This window comes from Benincasa hispida, chromosome 1 (assembly GCF_009727055.1).
Source record: "Benincasa hispida cultivar B227 chromosome 1, ASM972705v1, whole genome shotgun sequence".
Lineage (NCBI taxonomy): Eukaryota > Viridiplantae > Streptophyta > Magnoliopsida > Cucurbitales > Cucurbitaceae > Benincasa > Benincasa hispida.
The window spans coordinates 2,555,696-2,578,771 of record NC_052349.1 but is presented as its reverse complement, the minus strand read 5'-3'; the positions used below and the strand labels follow the sequence as shown (position 1 = coordinate 2,578,771).

The following is a 23,076-nucleotide window of genomic DNA, read 5'->3' as shown; positions in this document are numbered from 1 at the left end:
ATATGAAAAAAAGAAAAAAGAAAAAAAGAAAAATCAAATTGAAAAGCTCATTTTATCTATCTACCACAAATTTGTCAAATGGTCCACTTATCAGCTAATCAAAGTGAGACCAACTTTAACATTGAAGCATATATGTGCTACGCAAGCAATATGTTGATTGAACTCCAACTAACATGATCAACATATTTGATTGAACACGAGACTTATGTAATTCATACGTCTAACCTAAAGAAAAAAAACAAAGAAAATTGAAAATTGAGAATTAATAGAAAGAAAAGAAAAAGAAAAAGGAACATGGAGTTCCAAAAAAGTGGTAAATAATCTAAAGTTATCTTTCTTTGTCGTTCTTGTAAATTTTTAAATAAAATTTTCACCCTTTTTTAGTACAATAAATATGAGGGAGAGAAGCTATCAATACACTCGGCTGTCATATGCTCGCTTTAATATCCCTTTTCCACAATTAGGTAACGGTACTTCAATCAATCATTTATTTTTATTTTTATTTTTAAAAAATCATTTCAGCCATGTCAAGACAAAGCATAATTTTGATTTCTTTTTTCTGTATTTCATTTCAACATTATTAGTAATGATCAAAGACTTATGTCCAAATCCAATTTGATTCTCTATCATTTCCTTCAAATAAGTCATCTAGAAAATGACTTGTTAGAAACACCAAACATTTTACAATAATTCCATCCAGACAAATTGATCAGGACAAAATTCCACTAGAAAGGTAATTTCTTACTACAATGTCACATGATTTTTTACATTCAGAGAGTTTTCTTTTGGTTTCTTTTATTTTTCCTTGTTTTTTAGCCTTATTTGATTCATAGACATCAATAAATCTTCTGCTTGATACCTAACTTTAATGTCTTTTCAATTGGAACTGTTCTTAACCCTATCATTTTTGCCTAGATTTACTAATTTTCTTTATACTCCTTGTTGGTATTTTTGGCAAGAAATCTTGAAGTTCAAATTAAGAGGTTGTTTAGTAGTTCACCATTTTAACAAGTCTTAGGTTTTTTTAAGCTTAAGGTTCAGAAGTTAGCTTTTAAGTTTGTGTAGTTTATATTTAAACATTAGAGAGACATGAATTGTTGAAACTTAGATATTTGTAACATGCATTTAATTTGTAAAATCAAATGTCTAGTGTGAGATGTGGGTTCTAAAATCTTAGCTTCACATCGTTTGAGAAAATTTTAAATTTGAAAAAAAAAAAATGTGAATAAAGACCACACGACCATAAAAAATTTCCAAACTCCACATATCATTTTAGCAGTTTTTTTTTTCGGGTAATGATTAAGTATAGCTTAGATTGCATGTTATGCATCTATTTGTTCATACATAGTAGAAAAAAATTATGACAAATTATTATTCGATGTTATTTGAGTGCCACCTAAACTACATTTAAATATATATATATATATATTTAGGTTCACTATGCATGAAGTGATAATATTCCACATGCTTCTCCCCAAAACCTGTCTGATATGTCACTTTTTGGGTTCCAATCTGTCAAAGGTGATGATTTTTTTTCCCAAATATAAAAACTATATCTCTACAACTTAGTGGGATTTACCCTATTAAACATAAAAATGATTCATATGCTATTTTAACTTTCCCCTCTTATTGAGGAGATTTATTTAGTAGCTAATATGAATACATGTAGGCAATGGACAACAAGGGTTTGAAAGGATGGAAGAGAAAAGAGCACATTTGAACAAACTGCATTGGGTGAGTCAAATAATTGGTTGCTTTTTCCTATTGTCCATTGTTTTCCTCCTCCACTATTCATTTGAGGTGTAGTTGTGTGTTAAAAGTGGGAAAATTGGTAATGTTCATTCATCTATAAAATACTTAATTGTCAGATGCTTCATATAAAATCATTTTATTTTGAGTGATTTCAAAAATAAAAAAATAAGAGAAATTATTTATATAAAATAGTAAAATTTTAATCAGTAAGTCTATCCGTGTCTATCACTATTTTTTTGCTATTTCTGTAAATAGTTTGACATTTTTTCTATTTGTGAAAATTTTCCTTTTATTTTTTTATGTTGTTTTAACTATATTGAATTCTATATGGATCTTGAAATTTCATATTCTTATTATTTTAGTATCTAAATTTTCATACTATTCTAGTTTTTTATTATGGGATAAAAAAGTAATTTTAGTCTAAATTGATCATTGACCCAAGTTTTGTTTATGTACTTTATCATATATGTTTATATGAATAAATGTTGAAGCCACATGTATTGAGTTGGGTTATATGTTGATTGATAAATGAGTTAAGATTTTTGTTGAAAAAATTATCTAAACTATTTAAATAGCCAAAGATAGAGAGAATTTATTGTTAGAAATAGAGTTTTCTTTTTAATTAATTAATTTATTTATTTATTTTAAGGCTAAAACAAAATAAGTATGTAAGATTAAAACAAAATTTAAAATAACTGACCGTTGGAATAACTAAATAAAAATTCTTTTTTAACCATCTTTTAATAAATAAATAAAGAAGTTTGTTTAAAGAAAAAGAAAGTAAATAAAGACGATAATACTAAATGAGAATAATGCAGTCTTTTTTTTTTTTTTTTTGTTAAATTACAAATTTGATTTTTTGAATAAAGTTAGAATTTAGTTCGGATGACTTTAATAAAATCTTCATAAATATGACAAAATTTGTAATATATATTCCTTTGAGAAGCAATTATTAGTCCTAAATTCCCAATAATGGGAGATGTTAGATCAAATGAAAAGAATAGCAAGAGAAGGGTTTTGAAATTGATGGAATAGACTAATGAAAGACATGGGACACTAAATATTCACCCAAATAACCACTAAAGTAGTGGGGAAATTTGAGGCTTTGTTTTGTTTATTTGTTTGTGAAGATAAATCACAACACTTGGAGGCCAAGTGTGAATATTCTTCCCTATTCTTTTATTATCTATAATATACGATCAACAAAGTCGTATTTTACTATCTCCACAACGGTATGATATTGTTTACTTTGAACTAAAATTTTTAAGACTTTGTTTAACTTCCTCACTTATATATTCATGATCACTTCCTTAACTAATATGAGATTTTTTTGCACTCTTAACATTATGAATACCCTTGGAATGGAAAGATTCTAATCTCTTATCATCAAATCAAGTACATGTTTGAATTAGTCGAACTATATTCAAGTTAGCTATTAATGATTTATTGTTAAAAAATGTTTTCCTTATGAGTTGATGCGTGGACAAATTTTTTAGGTTAAAATACCATTTTGCTCTCCTATACTTTGGAGATTGTTCAATTTTAATTCTTGTACTTTTAAAACTCAAATTTTTAGTTGTTGTACTTTCAATAAATCTTAAATTTAATGACTCGGAACTAAATTTTATTGAAACTATTTCAATAGTGATGATAATAATTTTCATGTAAGAAAAAATATTTTGTGAAAATATTTTCAAAATTTATAGAAAAAATGTCAATGGATAATAAAAATGATTTTAAAATCAACGAAAAAATAGTGGAGACTAAATATAAGATTTATTGAAACTATAGGGACTAAAACCAAATATTTGAAAGGACATTAATAAAAATTGAACAAATTAAAAAGTGTAAGGACTATTTAAATTTAAATTTTTTAATTTAATTGTTTCGCAATTGTTTCTAATCTTTGGATACATGTCTTATAGAATTTGATTATTTTTCTTTAACCATGATTAACATCAAAAGTGACACTTTTTTTTTTCTGGTCTTAAAACTTACCCTTCAAAGTCCCTATACTTGGGTGGGTTTTGCAAATAGTGCTTGACTTGGACCCCAAAATACAATATAGAAAACTTCTTGGAAAATTTTACAAATTCCATTTCCAACTAATGAAAGGACAAGAACTTCCCTAGATCAAATCTGACTCAGTAGCACATATTATTATTATCATTATGGCATGCCAACCTAAAACAAAATAATAATAATAAAGTTGTTTTTTAAAATGCATAATACAATTTTCTTTTAAAAAAAATCAGAAAAATAGTATTAAATAGCCAGACAATATCAATTAGAATTTCCACATTCCCCAAATCATTCTAATAATTTATTTTGCATTTATTTCCATATGATTTTAGACCAAACAAAAAGCATCTCTTTTTGCTTCTGCCCAATATGAACAAGCTTTTTAGGGAATCTTATCCTGTGGTCAAATAAGATAATGTGGAAAAGATTATTCTTAATGAAATTTTCCTATATTAGTACCTAACCAACAATATTTTAACTATTAAGGATGAGATGAAATATTTTAATTTCTTTATTTTGATTTTTCAAATCGATTCATATATTAGATCCCAATGTATATAAATACAGATAATTATAAGATTTTTTACATATTTTGTATAACGTAAAACGTAGAAATATGATATTCTCCGTAAAGTGAATTGTTTATTTCAAACATTTAATTCGTAAAATATTTATGTTTTTAGTGAAATGAGAAATTTGATTCAACTATTAGAAAACTCAAATAATATAATTATGTGTAATTGATTATACATTTAAAGTGGAAATAGACTAATAATGGACGTAAATCAAGTATGAGCAGTAATTGTGCTAGAATGAGAATATCTAGTTTGAAATATAAACCTATAGATGTCATCAAAGGTTAAGATTTGAATGATAAAGACCTCACCTACCATATATATTTATAATCTACCTTTTCTCATTTAATTGCAATAATTTGATTTACATCTTTCTCCAACCATTTTTATTGTGCATTCATTTGATGACATTATTGTTCTTAATTTCTTGTTACTTATTTTTATTTTTCAAGAAACATAAATATTTGGTAATTGTTTCTATTCTCATCTCTCGTTTTTTTTTTTTTTATAAATAAAAATTTATATAATTGTATATATATTTTAGACTCAAAAGATTCAAGTTATTATTTTCATTTTTTTTCAAAATATAATTACAAAGATTATATATATATTTCCATTTTTAACTCCCAGAATGTATAGAATAATATATTCAATATTTAATTTAAAAAATAATTTTCAAGTAAAAATTTTACATTTTTGAATTAAAATTTCAAAGAATAATAAACAAAGATAGTTATAATAATATAGCAATAAATGATAAATAATTAACTAATGCAATTTTATCGACCATCATGAAGTGACCTTGGTCAAAAAGAGTCAGGAGACTAGTAAAAAACTTTGAGGGAATCTGTTCAATCTATGACAAATATCTATCTAAAATTTATTATCTTTAACAAGTTGTCTCTTGAAATTAATTAATCGAGGTGAAAAAAATTGGTCTGAACATCACGGGTATATAATTTATAAAAAAAGTAATATTATTTTTATTTTAATAAAAACAACGTCACCAAATGTGGTGGTAATTTGTAGTCATATTTTTATAAGGAAGTCTTGGGGCCATATTTTACCAACGCATCGTACTCACAACCCACCTCAACAAAACAACATGCTATGAAAGCGATTTTTCTTTAATAAATATATTTTTTTCTTTTTTTCTTTTTTTTTTTTTAAATATCTTTTTGGTCCTTAGGTTTTGTACTTGTTTCTACTTAGTCTCTAGATTTTAAAATATTACACATTTAGTAAAGTTTTGAATTTGGTTTTAATTCCGTCTATATGTTTCAAAATGCTACAATTTTACTATTAATATTTGAGTTTTGTTTCAATTTAGTCTCTATGTTTCAATATTTATGTTGTAACCTCGATTTTTCACTTAATATTCAACTTATATTAATAACTCAAAATTGTTAAAAGAATTATAATTAATTAAATTTCATTATTTTTTATCACTTTTAAAATTAAATTTAAAATTTCACTTCATAATTATTTTTAATTAATTAATGAAAATTGAATTCAATTATTGAAATCGAGTATTTAATAAAAAAATTGAGGTTAAAAATGCAAAATCTTGAAATTCAGAGACTAAATTGAAACGAAACTCAAATCTCAAATATAAAATTATAACATTTTGAAATTTAAAGACAAATTGAAACAAAACTTAAAACTTAAAGATTATATGTGTACATTTTAAAATTTAGAGATAAAATAAAAACTTAAACGAAAACCAGGGGATAATATATATATATTTATTATATATATATTATATTAAAAAAATATATTCGTGAGGTTGTGATTTTTATCCTCAATATATTTTCCACTAAGACTCAAAAGTTTTTAACTTTTTGTCCAATGTTTTTTAGCCACCTCGAATCTTTTTTCTTTTCTTTTCTTTTCTTTTTTTTTTTTAATTTTTCTCTCTTATTATTTGTTTGAACTTGACAAGTAGTCATGTAGAAATAAATAAGTAATATTATATTGGGATTAGATCCGATATCGGATAAAATTTAGTAGAGAAAATTAGTTATATCATTTTTTAAGAAATTAAATTAGTTCTTATAGTGATTAAATCTTTCTAAATAGTCTTTTTTGTTCCTATCATATCAACTATTAATGAATATTTTATTAAATTATATTAAAACTATTTATGAATTTTTATTAGATAATATAAACTAAATTTAACTTTTTGAAATTATATGGAACTAAATTTTTAACTTTCTCCAAACTATAATGACTAAAATTATAATTTGTCTTTATATTAATTTTTTGGAGTTGGATCAATAAAATTCTGAACTATTAATTCTATTTATTTAAGTTTTGTTTATTATGTTTCGTTTGAATGAATGTTGTGTGAAACATATAATTTTATCAATTTAAACTCTAAATTTTCATAAGTGAACAAATTTTAGATTTTCAGTTATATATTTTTTAAAATTTATTTTGCATCAATTTTAATTGACATTTATCATGGTATGACATGTGAAGACGTTAACATGTGTAAGAATTGATGTGTAGATAATTTAGATTAAATTAACATAAAATTATTCATAAATTAATTTATATATGTTTAATTGTCAACTAATATTTAATGGGCAAATTAATAGTTTATGATTTATAAATATTAATATCAAATATATTTAAAATATCATTTAAATTAGAATTCAGTTTTTTAATCTCCTACCAAACATATATCTGAAAACATAAAATACAATTTTGTTTTCATGAATCATATATTTCAAATCTTAGCAACAAAGCCCTTAGGTTATCTTTGATAATTATTAAAATTAAGCTGTTAAACCATATTCAATTTATAAGTTTATTTGTTAATTATTATATTTTCATTAAGTTTTAAAAAATCAAGCTAAATTTTGAAAACTAAAAAAAAAACTAGTTTTATTTTTAGAATTGGACTAAAAGTTCAATTTCTTTTTTTTTTTTTGTTTTAATGCCAGAACCATAGAAATAAATTTGAGAAAGAAAAAAAAAAAAACATAAACCTCATGCATAGAAAAATAAAAACTAAAAACTAAAATCAAAATCATTTCTGGCCTTAACTTTTTGTTTTTATTTTAAAAAATTAAAATACTACGAGTCTACGACTTTCACTCATTGGTTTATTTATTTCGTGGATGACTTCAAAACTCAAAAAGGTTTTAAAATCTAAAAATAGAAAATTAACCTTAGTTTGGTAAACATTTCATTTTTAGTTCGTAGTTTTCAAAAGCCTACAAATATCTCCTATATCTCTAAATTTGTTGTTTTATTATCTATTATTTGTCCATATTTTAAAGAAATCAAGCCAAATTTTAAAAATTGAAAAAAAAATTAATAACTTGTTTTTGTTTTTAAAATTTGGCTAAAAATTGATATAAATATTTATAAAAATGGAAGGAAATAGGTTTAATCTTTGAAAACCAAAAACCAAAACCAAAAACCAAAAACTAAAACCTTGTTTGGTAACCATTTTGTTTTTTAAATTTAAGCTTTCCACCTCTAAATTTCTTACTTTATTATCTATTTTTCACCAATAATTTAAAAAAACTAAGCCAAATTTTAAGAACTAAAAAAAAGTAATTTTTAAAAAGTTGTTTTTATTTTTGGAATTTAGCTAAGAGTTCAACAATTGTATTTAAGAAAAATGTAAATCATTGTAAGAAATGTTGATGAAATAGACTTAATTTTCAAAAACGAAAATAAAAACAAAAACCCAAATAGTTATCAAATGGGGCCTAAATGGTTCTCGAACGAGGCATACAATACTTGTTTTTAGAATTGAACTATGAATTCTAAAAATATTTTATTCAAAGAGATGAAAATTATTGTAAAAAAGTGTAAGATTACAAGTACAATTTTCAAAAACAAAAATCTTCCTAGATAACCATTCCACATCTAAATCTCTTGTTCGTTATCAACTTTTTAACAGAGTTTTAAAAACCAAGCAAAATTTAGAAAACTAAAAAGATATTTTTAAAAAAAACTTGATTTTATTTTTTTAAATTTGATTAAGAATTAAAATCTTTTACTTAAATAATACGTAAATCATGGTAAAAAATTGAAAAAAAATAGACTGAAATTTCCAAAATCTAAAATCTAAATAGTTACCAAACGAGATCCCATGGTAAATAATTATGAAACATGTTCAAAGTGTTTTTCATCATTTTATTATTTAAAGAAATTGAAAAAATTGAAAAAATAAAAAAGAGTTATAGAAATTTTGGACAATGGTTTTCCTTTCCCTTTCCATATATAATATACAATTAATAAATCAATTATAAGAAAAGAAAGAAAGAAAGAAAGAAAGAAAGAAAGACTTGTCATCTTCCTCAAATCCTTTTATATATAACACAACACCAATTTAAAAACTCAAATTGTTAAATTCTAAAGTTCTCTCTCTCTCTCTGATATGAGCAGCCATGGCTAGAAATTGGAAGCTTTTTAATTTGTTGCAGAACAAAAAGATGTTCAACATTAGCTTCCCTTCTTCACCATGAATATGAATCACCTTCAATTCTTCAACTCTTTTTCTCTTTCAAGTCAGTTCTCTCTCTCTCTATCTTCTACTTCAAACTTCAAATGCTTTATTTTTATTTTTATTTTTTTTTTGTCAATTTTCAAAAGAAAAAGAAAACTTTTTCTATATAAAATTTACTAAGGAAAATGGTACAAACATTTCATATCCCAATCTTGTATATTTTTTTAGGCACAACAAATAAAAATGAAAACATCTCATTCAAAAGAGTTTCATGTTATGGTAAATTCTTTTGCGTTAGTTGATATAATACTATCAGATAGGAGTGGTCATTCAAACCGCAAAAAATTGAACAAAAAATTTAGGGAAATCAAAAAATTCGGTTCAGTTCGATTTCACTTTCGAAAACCGAATTTGAAATCATACCAAACCGTTTTTAACTAATATATATATATATATATATATAAGAGCAAAACCGAATTTAAAACTGAACCACTTTTAATTTAAAAAACAAAACTGAATTTAAAACCAAACCAAACCGAACCGTTTTTAATTAAAAAAAGAATATAACATGAATTTTTTAAAAATGTCAAAACCGAATCGAACCGTATATATGCGGTTCGATTCCATTCCATTTGAACCAATAAATCAGTTCGGTTCAGTTTGACCACCAAATCGAACCAAACCGAACCGTTTCCATCCTTACTATCAAACGTATGTGAAGTTGAAGTTGTGAGAAGATTTATCGACTTCAAAATCGGAAGTTCGACATCTTAATGAGTATAATTTTAATCGACTGATATAAAATTAATTTTGACATTAGAAATTTGATTCTCGTACTCTATATAGTTAGGAAAACTAAAAATAAATAATGGAGTTTTAGATTATTTTTCTTTAAAGTGAAGTTTATATTCAAATTGGAATATTAACATATCAGTTTTAAGGTTTGATGTGGAAATATATTGGTAGGATATTGATATGTTAGAGATGATATCAATGTGTTTAGGGATAGGTGCAAGGTGGCCTATTCTAAGTTTGCATATGTCACAAATTGCCGATTGAGATTTTGTCTATTTCTCTCTCTCTCTAAATTAGGAAGAGTGAGAGTGAGAGATTTTATGACAAATGGAATTGTGGGGTCTTCTTTCATAATTTGCATTTTACTACTTTAGATGATTAGCTTTTATGACTATTAATTCTATAATCTTTTTTTTCTAATTACGTTAAACCTTGGAAATCCGAATCTTTCGTCAAAATGAGCTTAGTTCAATGATAGTTAATATGACATTTTTTTCTTATAATTTGTTTGATCTTCCATTCCTGCAGTTGTTATATTAAAAAAAATATTCGAATCTTCCTACTTTAGTTAAAATAATAACAACGCTAATAATAAAACTCTATCTTTATGTTTTTTTTCTTATGTTGTTGATTGGACTTTTGAACTTGAAATTCTAATATTAACATGTGAATTTGGAAAATGTTGTACATTTTAAAAACCCTATGACAATATTTTTTAATTAATTTATGTTTTTTTTTAAAATTTAAATATTACTTCTATTTTTTATTTTGATTCATTTTGATCTATATATTTGTTAGTTCTTATATATTCAACTTTCAAAATATTTTTTTTCTTATATATTTTTAAATAACGTTCATTTTATTTCCTTCATTTTCATATTTTTCAATCGAAATTCGAGCATTGTACTTCATTCATTATATTTCTTAAATTTAACTATAAATTTGTATTAAATAGTTTTCATTAATTATAACATTAAATAAATAGACTAAAATAAACCTTTTTTAAAGTATCCAAATCAAAATAAACAAAATGGAATAGAATCTTTTTGGTCTCTAGTCTTTTGTTCTAGTTTCTATTTGGTCCCTAGATTTTAAAATATTATAAATTTAATTTTTAAGTTTTGAGTTTTGTTTCAATTTAGTCCCTAAGTTTCAAAATATTATAACTTTACTCTTGAGATTTGAGTTTTATTTGAAATTTGGCCCATGGATTTCAAGATTTCACATTTTTAACTTCAATTTTTCATTTACTTACTCTTTATTAATTAATTAAAAATAATTAGAAGTGAAATTTTAAGTTTAATTTTGAAAGTGATAAAAAGGGTGAAATTTAATTAATTATAATTCTTTTAAATATTTTTAATTTATTAACATAAATTAACTTTAAAAAAAAAAAGCGAGTATTTAATGAAAAATTGAGGTTAAAAGTGTAGACCTCGAAATATAGGAACCAAATTGAAGCAAAACTCAAATGTAACATTGTAGCATTTTGAAACCTAAAGACTAAAATGAAACCAAACTCAAAACTTAATGACTAACACTTTGAAATTTATTAACAAAATAAAAACTAGATCCAAAATTAAACAAAATGAATATCTAAAATTACAGAACTAAAGTCATACTACACGAATCAAAATAGTCTTAAAATTTTCATTTATTATTATATGTTCCATATAAGGATTCTCCTAAAGTCAAATTCCAATTCTCAATTTAAGAAAATTATTTTAAATGATAAATTCTTAAAAATATTTATAAATAATAGTAAAATATCACAATCTATTTATGATGGACTGCGATGGATAGTTATAGACTATTATCTATGTCAAATAGACATAATAGTAATCTATCACTCTCTATTGTAATTTATCATAGATAAATTATGATATTTTTCTATTATTTATAAATATTTGAATTAATTTTCCTATATTTTAAAATAACTCCTCAATTTATTGGTTATACAGAAAAAATTAATTTTATTATTATTATTATTATTATTATTTTGGTTTAATGCCTCGAGAAGAGGTTTCCTTAAAAGAACAATTTCATAAAAAAATAAAAATCTCTTTTTTATCCAAGTGGGCCATCCCGCTGTATAGTCACAAGTCCGAGAGATGACGAGGAATAACGGAGGCCGAGAATAATTCCTGGGGGCCCACATCTAATAATGCACAATTACCAAATCCGACGTCATCCCTTTTGTTTTAAAAAAACAGCACTTTTCCCTAAACCAAACCAAATCCCGTGGGCCGAACACATTTATCGGCCCATTTCAAATGCTTGGGCCTAGCCCTAAAAGGGAATTTCGGGGAGATAGTTATCTTTCACAACTACCCCCAATTCTTTTAGAGTATTTGTTAAAAATAATTTTTGAGAGAAAATTATATCAATTTAAATCCCAAACTAAAAATTGTATCAATTTAAATTGAAGATTATACCCATTTAAACAATAAACTTTAGGATTTGTATTGATTTAAATCTTAAATTAATAATTATATCACTCTAAATCTTGAACTTTTATAAGCGTATCAATTTAAATCTTAAATTTTCATAAATATATCAATTTAGATTCTCAATATTCACACATGTATCAAAATAAAATATAATTGAGGGTTTAAGTCGATACAATTATAAAAGTTCAAGACTTAAATTGATTCAACACCTAAAATTCAATGGTATAAATTGATATCTACCATAGTTTTTCTTAGTCAGTCGAGATTAACCCAAAATTCGAATAAAAACTTAACTTTTTTTTTCTCTTGTACTTCCAAACTATCATCTTTTAGCTTTCTTGATGAAATCTAAGTGAACAAAGGCCGAGATCGTATATATTTTTCAAATCAATCAGCAATCACATCAAAATCCATTTAGATAATTCAAATAATTATTAGACATAAGATTTGAGAATTTGGGGAAGATTTGAAAAAGATATAAGATTTGGTATAATATTTAAAAATACTACATAATATAGGAAAAAATCATGTAATATTTTGTTTATATTTAAAAAGTTAAATTTTTATTTGAATTTTAGTATCTCAACGGAAAAAAATCAATAAATTTAAAGGTGTTAGTTGTGAAAGATAAAAAAGTGGGTTATTTTTAACCAGTTTTTTTTTCTTCTGGTTCTTTTTAAAGGGAAGTAATATATGTTTTCTTTTTAATTTATCTTTTATTTCTTTTGTTTTTTTTTTTTTTTTTAATGGAAGCGATATATTTGACATTGGGATAATTTTTTTCATTGTTTGTAATATCTAATTATCTCTGGCATCTTTAAATAAATTTGATTTGTATCTCCTTATATTCTGTTTGGGTTTGAATTTAAAACTAAATATCCAATATCTCTTTCATTTTTAAAGTATTTTATTTGTTTTATCTCCTAATCTCGAGATTCTGTTTTTGTTTGAATTTTAAACCAAAATATACAAATTTTCTCTAAATCATGGTCGCTCATCGTTCTTATTTTTATCGTTCCCAATTTTAGTTTCACACAGTATATATTTTTTTTCCTTCCCTGCATCCCACATATTGAAGGTATTTTCTTTCTGGCTTTTCTGTGTATTATTTAATTCTTTGATCATCCTCACTGTTTGATGAACTGAGTTGATTATTATAATAATATATTTTAGAGGGCAAATTATTTTAGTCTGTATTATTTTGGGTGTAAATAAAAAACAAGGAACGTTTTCGAATAGTTTTTATGTGTATTATAGTAATTGTGAATTTCAACTATTATAGTGAATGTGGTAGTTACAATAGCTAGTACTTTTAGAATTATTAATTAACGGTATAGCAACATTTGTAAAGAATTGTATATATAGCAAAATTTATATCTATTATTAATAAACTCATATTTGTGATATGGTTTATCATTGATAGACTTCTCCTAGAGATGTGATTTAGCTCATCTAAATTTTGTTTTTTTTTAAAAACTTTATTATTATATTTGTTACTATTCTAGAGGTAAGTTAGAGGCCAAAATGCTCTAATTGTTTGTTTGTTTTTGTTTTTTTTACTATATTTATTACTATATTTGTTACTATTCTAGAGGTAAGTTAGAGGCCAAAATGCTCTAATTGTTTGTTTGTTTTTGTTTTTTTTACTATATTTATTACTATATTTGTTACTATTCTAGAGGTAAGTTAGAGGCCAAAATGCTCTAATTGTTTGTTTGTTTTTGTTTTTTTTACTATATTTATTACTATATTTGTTACTATTCTAGAGGTAAGTTAAATATGTTTTCAACCACACTTATGCAATTTTAATTTTAATAAGATTATGGGTAAATTGAACCAGTGGAAACGAACGTTTGGAACTTCTCACACTTAGCGCTTGAAATCTTGAAATACAGTGTATTTGAGTTTTTATTTTTTATTTTTATTTTTAAATTTTACTTTCTTATCATACCCCTTTTAATTTTAATTTTAATTTTTCACATAGGGTTGAGAAGAACGAGAGTGAGATTATTATAACTTTTTTTTAAAAAAATTATCACAAATAGAAAAAATATCAAATTATTTATAAAAATAATAAAAATGATATTGATAAATTTTTATCGACAAATGTTAAATCTCAAACCACGAGGTTGATAGTATGAACATTATGCCAATTGAGTTACATTTTTATCAATAATTTTTAAGAATTTGAGAATATAAAAACCCAGTATTACAAATAAAAGTTCAAAAATTAAATCATTAATTTTACGAAAGTAAAGGGACAGAAAGTGAATTTTAATTTAGTATTTGTTTATTTATTATTATTATTTTAAAATCTGATTTTTTTTTTTTTTTTTTGAAGCAATGTTCGGTAAATCTGTTGCAGTTTACAAGCTTTCTCAATTGGGAGCGAACTGGCAATGGCGGGAATTTGATTCGACATTGCCTTGTTTGTGGGAGTGTATTAGCATAGGGGTGCAATTAGGGTTCTTGGGAGTTTTGTTCATTCAAGTTCTTCAGAAATGTGTCTGTTGGATATGGAATTCTTTCAATGGAGAGGGAAAATCGACGGATCAAGCTGCGCAAAACTGTCCGATCAGTCGGAAATGGAGCGTTTCTTACAGAGCCAGTGTAGCTTGTTCATTCTTGCTGTTGGTGATTCATGTTCTTATGGTTTTCGTTTTGCAAAATGGAAGTGTTTCTCATTGCAATTCCAGAATCGAAGTTATTTCTTCAGAGATAATGAAAGTTATTGCTTGGGGAGGAGCGGTTTTTGCAGTTTTTAGGGTTTTGCGCGAAAAATCCGTCAAGTATCCTTGGATTCTACGAGGATGGTGGTTTTGCAGCTTTGTTTTGTTGATTGTTCATCTGGTTTTGGATGTGTATTTCGGAAATGTAAAGCGCTTAAGAATGCAAGATTATGCCGAGTTTTTCAGCTTTCTTCCATCGATTTTCCTGTTTGGGCTTTCAATATATGGACATACAAACATAGTTTTCAATGTTAGTAATGGCTTGGAAGACCCACTTCTTCCGGAAAAATGCTTAGATCAAGAGAAGGACGAGAAGGATTCTCCTTATGGAAGGGCAACGCTTCTTCAACTTGTTACCTTCTCGTGGCTTAATCCCCTGTTTGCTGTTGGATATACGAAGCCGCTGGAACAAGAGGACATACCAGATGTTTGTAAGATTGATTCTGCTAAATTTTTGTCCCATTCCTTTGATGAGACACTAAATTTTGTAAAGAAGAAGAACAATAGCACAAACCCATCAATATACGAAACAATATATTTGTTTGGTCGAAAGAAAGCAGCAATAAATGCATTTTTTGCTGTGATAAGTGCTGCGACATCATATGTAGGACCTTACCTTATTAATGACTTTGTGAATTTCCTTACTCGGAAGAAAATGCGAACCTTATCAAGTGGATATCTTCTTGCACTTGCCTTTGTTGGCGCAAAGACAATTGAGACAATAGCTCAGAGGCAGTGGATTTTCGGTGCACGCCAACTGGGTCTTCGTCTTCGAGCTGCTTTGATATCTCACATATACCAGAAGGGGTTGCGTCTGTCGAGTCGATCTCGCCAAAGCTGCAGCAGTGGGGAGATCTTGAACTACATGAGTGTTGATATCCAAAGAATCACAGACTTCAGTTGGTTCTTGAACACTGTATGGATGTTACCCGTACAAATTTCATTAGCTATGTACATTTTGCATACAAATCTGGGAGTGGGGTCACTGGGCGCATTAGCAGCTACTCTAGTAGTCATGTCCTGCAACATACCGATGACCAGAATTCAGAAAAGTTACCAGACAAAGATAATGGAAGCTAAAGATAATAGGATGAAAACCACTTCAGAAGTTCTCAGAAACATGAAAACACTCAAACTTCAAGCATGGGATACTCAATACCTCCAAAAACTAGAAAGCTTAAGGAAAGTGGAGCACCATTGGTTATGGAAGTCGTTGAGATTAATGGGAATTTCAGCTTTCGTTTTCTGGGGAGCGCCCACTTTTATCTCCGTTATAACATTCGGGGTGTGTGTCTTACTGGGAATTGAATTGACTGCTGGAAGAGTCTTATCTGCTTTGGCTACATTCCGTATGCTACAAGACCCCATATTCAATCTCCCTGACTTACTCTCTGCTCTTGCACAAGGCAAAGTCTCAGCGGATAGAGTTGGTTCATACCTACACGAGGATGAAATACAGCAGGATTCCATCACTTATGTTTCTAGAGACCAAACAGAATTTGATATAGAGATTGAAAATGGAAAATTCAGTTGGGACCTTGAAACAAGAAGAGCATCTCTTGATCAGATAAACTTAAAAGTGAAAAGGGGGATGAAGGTGGCAGTATGTGGGACTGTAGGCTCGGGAAAGTCCAGCCTGCTCTCATGCATACTGGGTGAAATAGAAAAGCTTTCTGGGACAGTAAAGATCAGTGGTACAAAGGCCTATGTTCCTCAGTCTCCTTGGATACTGTCAGGAAATATTAGAGAGAACATTCTTTTTGGAAATGAATATGAAAGTACTAAATATAACAGAACCATTAATGCGTGTGCTCTGGCAAAAGATTTTGAGTTGTTTTCATGTGGGGACTTGACTGAAATTGGAGAAAGAGGGATAAATATGAGTGGAGGACAGAAGCAGAGGATACAAATTGCTCGTGCAGTTTATCAGGATGCTGATATTTACCTCCTTGATGATCCTTTCAGTGCTGTTGATGCTCATACGGGAACTCAACTCTTTGAGGTTAGTCAGGATATTAAATAATGTAGAGGATGAGTAAGCAGTACTAATACAGAATTAGCTTGTTACTGAAAGGTTTTAACTTGAATCGACAGCCTAATGAAACGTTGTTATTGCTATCATACTCTGTAGGACTGTCTGATGGGTGCTCTCAATGAGAAGACGATAATTTATGTAACCCATCAAGTGGAATTTCTACCGGCAGCAGACCTCATCCTGGTTAGTGAAATGCCACGAAAGTTCTCTTTTATTCTTCTTAATTGTTTCAAAATACTTTATTATGCATGTTTTCTTAATTGTTTGAACAACTATCAACTGCATGCATGGTATTTAAGCCAACCCGTCATGTCCATAAAAGGGAATTCATCTCAGATTTATCTTTGAATGATAGAGAAATGTCTCCCAAAAACTACCTAGGAGATGGAGAAATATCAATCTTATTTATGATTTTGTGAAGTGTATATTACCAAAAATGTTTTGAAGTAATTGATGTTTGTGATTGATAGTTTCTGGTCTTCTCTAAGAATGGGCACGTTTTGTAATTAATATTTGACAGGTGATGCAAAATGGAAGAATTGCTCAAGCTGGAGGATTTGAAGAACTTTTAAAACAAAACATAGGGTTTGAACTTTTAGTTGGGGCTCATAGTCAAGCTTTAGAGTCCATCGTCACAGTTGAAAACTCAAGTAGAAAATCTCAACTAACAAATCCAGAAAAAGAGCTGCATGAAGATTCTACCATGAATGTGAAGCCCAAAAACTCACAGCACGATTTAGTGCAGGATAAAAATTCTGCAGAGATAACAGATAAGGCAGGAAAATTGGTTCAAGAGGAAGAAAGAGAGAGAGGAAGCATCGGTAAAGAAGTGTACCTGTCCTATTTAACCACTGTGAAAAGAGGAGCATTCGTTCCGATCATAATCTTGGCTCAATCATCATTCCAAGCTTTACAGGTAGCTAGTAACTACTGGATGGCATGGGCTTGTCCCACTACAAGTGATACAGAAGTAGTAACTGGGATGAATTTCATACTGTTAGTTTATTCACTACTTGCTATTGGAAGTGCACTATGCGTTCTTCTGAGAGCTATGCTAGTAGCCATAACAGGACTTCATACAGCACAAACGCTCTTCACAAATATGTTATGTAGTATACTCCGGGCACCAATGGCATTTTTTGACTCAACTCCAACTGGTAGAATTATAAATCGGGTAATTTTAACTTATGATTCAGCTTATGATACTAGCTATATGTATTCGTTTACCCATACTTTATTAAAAATTTTAGTGGCATATTACAAATAAATAGAAGGAAAAGATTTAATAGATTATTGCAAGTTATGTTCTCAACATGTGGATCTTAATGTTTTCATGAGGAAGACACTAGATGATTATGTTAAGCAAAATAATTCAAAGAATAATTTCCAGGACTTAAGACTTGTATTTTACTTTGCAGGCATCCACTGATCAAAGCGTTTTAGATTTGGAAATGGCTATGAGGTTAGGTTGGTGTGCATTCTCAATAATTCAGATTATAGGGACCATTGTAGTAATGTCTCAAGCAGCATGGGAAGTGTTTGCTATTTTTATTCCTATTACTGCGGCCTGCATCTGGTTCCAAGTGAGTTACAAAACCCCTATAGACTTTTATCTTTACATTTTCTTAATGTCTTTGAGTACTTATAAATTAAGAAAGTACTTATAAATTAAGCTCTGATTATGTCAGCGATATTACACACCTACGGCACGAGAACTTGCTCGGTTATCTGGGATACAGCGAACTCCAATCCTCCACCACTTTGCAGAATCCCTAGCAGGAGCAGCTACTATTCGTGCTTTCGATCAGGAAGATAGATTTTTCAAAACTAACCTTTGTCTCATCGATGACCATTCAAGGCCTTGGTTTCATAATGTTTCAGCGATGGAGTGGCTTTCTTTCAGATTGAACGTACTATCAAATTTTGTTTTCGGATTTTCATTGGTTTTGTTGGTAACTCTCCCCGAAGGAATTATTAATCCAAGTGAGTTTCTTGTGCACATGTTTTACCCTGAAAGAAATCATAAGCTAATTTTTTTTAGGGAAGGCTCTTAACATGTTCTTGTAGTTAGATATTTCACCGAGGGTAGATTTGCTGAAACTAACTTTAATATCTTATAGCCAAATTAAATAGGAGAATTACATATTTACAAAGAATTGGAACCTTTTCAGGTCTTGCAGGCTTGGCAGTAACGTACGGGATAAACTTAAATGTTTTGCAAGCTTCTGTTATTTGGAACATATGCAACGCAGAGAATAAAATCATTTCAGTTGAAAGAATTCTTCAGTATTCGAAAATAAAAAGTGAGGCTCCACTTGTTATTGAAAATTGCAGACCACCAAGCAATTGGCCTCAAGATGGGAGCATTTGCTTCAAAAATCTGCAGGTGAATCTCCATAGCAATGTGTGTAAAATTTAGCAAAAGAAAATTCTACAGTACTTGAGTCATATAATCAGTACCCAATATCTAAAGTTAACAAATTTGCGTGTTAAATAATCTGATTTAGGTTTATTGCCTTGTTATGAGCTTTGGTTAATAGACTCTTTTTTAATTATGATCTTGGTTTGATTTTGTTGGATTGGAGCCCCTTATTATAATTGTTCTTGAACTCTCTCTTGCCCTTTGTTTTTGTTGGGCTCCTTTGATTCCCCTTGTATTCCTTTCATTTTTTCTCTATGAAAGTTTAAGATATATATATAATATGATTTGATTAGAAATACAAGTTGTATGTGCATACAGTTTTCTTTCTAATGAGCTTCGACCTTCTATAGATCCGTTACGCGGACCATCTCCCGGATGTCCTGAAAAACATCAGTTGCACCTTTCCAGGAAGGAAGAAAGTGGGTGTTGTAGGAAGGACAGGCAGTGGGAAATCAACTCTTATACAAGCAATTTTTAGAATTGTTGAACCTAGAGAGGGAAGCATTATAATAGATGAGGTTGACATTTGCAAGATAGGCCTCCATGACCTGAGATCAAGGTTAAGTATCATCCCGCAAGACCCTTCCATGTTTGAAGGAACAGTTAGAGGAAACCTCGACCCACTTGAACAATATACTGACCAGGAAATTTGGGAGGTAACCTTTCTTCTCTGTTGAGCTGTATTGCTTGTAATGAAAAATAAAGACTAAAAGAATAAGGAATAATATTCTGAGAGGGTTTCTCTAATTGAAGCTACTAATAATAGCTGTCATGAATATATACCATACAGCGATGAATGAATCTAAAAAATAACAATAATAATAATATTGAACAGCTAGCTTACTGTGCTTTTAATTTCTCAGGCGTTAGACAAATGCCAACTTGGTGATTTGGTGCGTGCAAAGGACGAGAAATTGAATTCTTCAGGTTGGGCTTGCCAAAATGAATTTGATTTTGTTAAATGGAAAATGAGGTATACATTGCTTTTCTAATACATGATAGTTTAATATTCTGACAGTTGTTGAAAATGGAGAAAATTGGAGTGTTGGTCAACGACAACTATTTTGTCTTGGGAGGGCATTGCTCAAGAAAAGCAGCATTCTGGTGCTTGATGAAGCAACGGCCTCCGTTGATTCTGCAACTGATGGCATCATACAAAACATCATTAGCCAAGAGTTTAAAGATCGAACCGTAGTTACCATAGCTCATAGAATCCACACAGTTATAGCTAGTGATCTTGTCTTGGTCCTTAGTGATGGTGGGTTTGAAGTTCTTTTCCATTCATATATTATCCTGCTACTTATTCTTTTGTATTGGTTACTTCACTGAAAAGATTTTTTGATATAGAGTATCGTTAGAGACTAAACAACTATTGTTTTCATTGAGCAGGAAGAATTGCAGAGTTTGACTCACCGAAAATGCTTCTCAAACGAGACGATTCATTTTTCTCTAAACTAATAAAGGAGTACTCCACAAGATCTCAAAACTTCAATAGTCTAGCAAATCAAAGGTACGAATAAAGCTTTTGAGCAGCTCTCAGAACTAGATTGATATTGGAGTCATCAAAGAAACGAAGAACTGCAGTCTACAATAGCGACCAAGGTATGCATATTCAAAAGTAAAATCATTAATGTCGAGTTGTAACCCCGATCGAGTTGATTCTAGGATAAGGTAGGTGCACGAAATAGGAATCGAAACATTGAGATAACATTAGTGGAAAATAATCCATTGTAATCTTTTTTAAGATGACAAGAAAATAGCAGAAGTCACCTAACTACATTCTCAACATTTCATCTGAACTGCTGATTACAAGCTTATAGTCTTTTATACTTTTGAAAAGTAAGGTTGCCATATAATAATAATATCTATTCAATTTTTTTAAAGCTTTCTAATTGTTGTCATTAGCCAACCTAAATATAGCTCGAATTGTTAAAGAATAATATCTTTAACCAAGAAGTTAGATGTTATAATCTTCACTAACATATGTAAAAAAAAAAAAAAAACACTGGATTATCGCAAACAACTATTTTAACATCTCTGGATTTTTTTTTTTTTTTTTGGTTTATTCTTGTATTTTTTTTCCTGCTGAAAGAAAGTACTAGGAAGTATCCTACCACTTGTCCTTTAACAAAAAAATATTAAAGGGATGATTTGTAACTTATGAAAAGGATCTTGCAGGTTTCTGTGGATTTAAACTATTTTTCAAAAAAAAAAAAAAAAAAAAAAAAACTACTCAGTTAAATAAATGAAAGTCATGGTTTTGGTTTGTATATCAAGTTGATACATCCTTCAGAAAAGTGACTTTATATTATAAAGACTTGATATTCTACATTTAAGTTCAAATCATTATAACAATATGGACAAATATAAAGTAGGTGCATCAATTAAATCATGTTTAGTGGCTGTCCTTTTGCAATATATGACCTATTGGAGATTTGGTAACAATGACACAGAAAGGTACCCAAAAAAAAAAAAAAGAAAAGAGTTTTCAAAATAGACCACAAAAGTGGGGCTAAAGCTGGGTCTTCTGGTCTTTCTTTAATAGAAAATTAAAAAAAAAAAAATTAAAAAAACAATGAAAACTTGGACTCCAAGGGCCTACTGTTTCATGTATAAAATAAACCATAGCCATCACTCTTTTGCATTTAGTTTTATGAATTCCAAGTTTTGTTTTGCTTTATTCTATGATTATAATATGTTAACCTTTTCTCTCTCTCGTGGAAAATTCGAATATTTAACTTTATCCTGTAAATTATATCTTTTACTAATATGGTGGTAAAATTCTTTGAGCTCATAAGTATAACATAATACAATATATATATATATATTCTTTCATACCATTGACATGTTACATGGAAAGGAAAAAAAAAAAAAAAAGCATAGAAGTGCGGATATAATTTTTTTTTTGGCTAAATTATAAAAAAAATCCTTAAATTTTGTATTTTACATCATAAATACCTCTAAACTTTTAAAAAAATATCCTTTAACCTTAAAAAAAAGAGTAAAAAATACATTTGCCGTGAGTTTTGGAGAGAAACCATTTTGTTTAAAAAATACCCTCCTTCACTTTTAGTATATGAATAGAAAGTTTCGTTGCAAAAATAATTTTAGAATTCCAAAAAAGTTTAAAAATGCTCCTATTGTTAATAGATTGGTTGATTTTTTTGTAGTTTTCTTAAGTTAAACAAATTGTATAGATATCCTCGTTTTTTTTCTCATATAAATATTTTCATTTTTCTCTTAATTTTCCAATTCTTAACTTACACCAATTTTCTCAGCAAAAAAAAAAAAATAATAATAAAAATCAAAATTTTAAGTTAGAATATAAAATCTCACAAAATTTTAAAATTAAAATCTCCGTTTATAACATAACAAAACGATAAATAGTCAAAGAAAACAAAATGTATTTGGCTATTAACTCACATTCAACTATTAACATACAATTTTGTTAAAACATTTAATTCATGAAATCATTTAGTGGTTCATTTATTCTCTTTGTTTTTATTATAGTTCATATACTTTAACCGAAGTGTGCAGTTGTACTTATTTATTAAGGGGTAGTAAGAGGGTATTCAAGAATGGAGGGGAGAAAAAAAAAGATGGAAAATAGAAAAAAAGAGATAATATTAACAATTTTTGTTCATATGACAATAAAAATATTTTTAAATTTTTTTTTTTTAATTTAAGGGTATTTTTGAAACTTTTAAAAATTAAGGGATAATTTTGGCACAAAATACTAATACCATCCAAAATTAACAATAAGAGTATTTTTGTATTTTTTCAAAAAGTATAAGAGTAATTTTTGAACTTCTAAAAGTTGAAGAATAT

General features: G+C 27.9%; 1 protein-coding gene across 1 annotated transcript; it reads left to right on the top strand.

The window, feature by feature from the left end:
- Positions 1–8,706: 8,706 nt before the first annotated feature.
- LOC120092650 (putative ABC transporter C family member 15) lies at positions 8,707–21,135 on the top strand. Its single transcript, XM_039050801.1, has 11 exons — positions 8,707–8,878; positions 14,404–16,793; positions 16,923–17,009; positions 17,347–18,000; positions 18,245–18,409; positions 18,515–18,809; positions 18,998–19,212; positions 19,599–19,904; positions 20,112–20,175; positions 20,267–20,506; positions 20,638–21,135. The coding sequence occupies exons 1-11, from the start codon at positions 8,833–8,835 to the stop codon at positions 20,766–20,768; spliced, it is 4,593 nt and encodes a 1,530-aa protein (XP_038906729.1). The 5' UTR covers positions 8,707–8,832; the 3' UTR covers positions 20,769–21,135.
- The last annotated feature ends 1,941 nt before the right edge of the window (positions 21,136–23,076 follow it).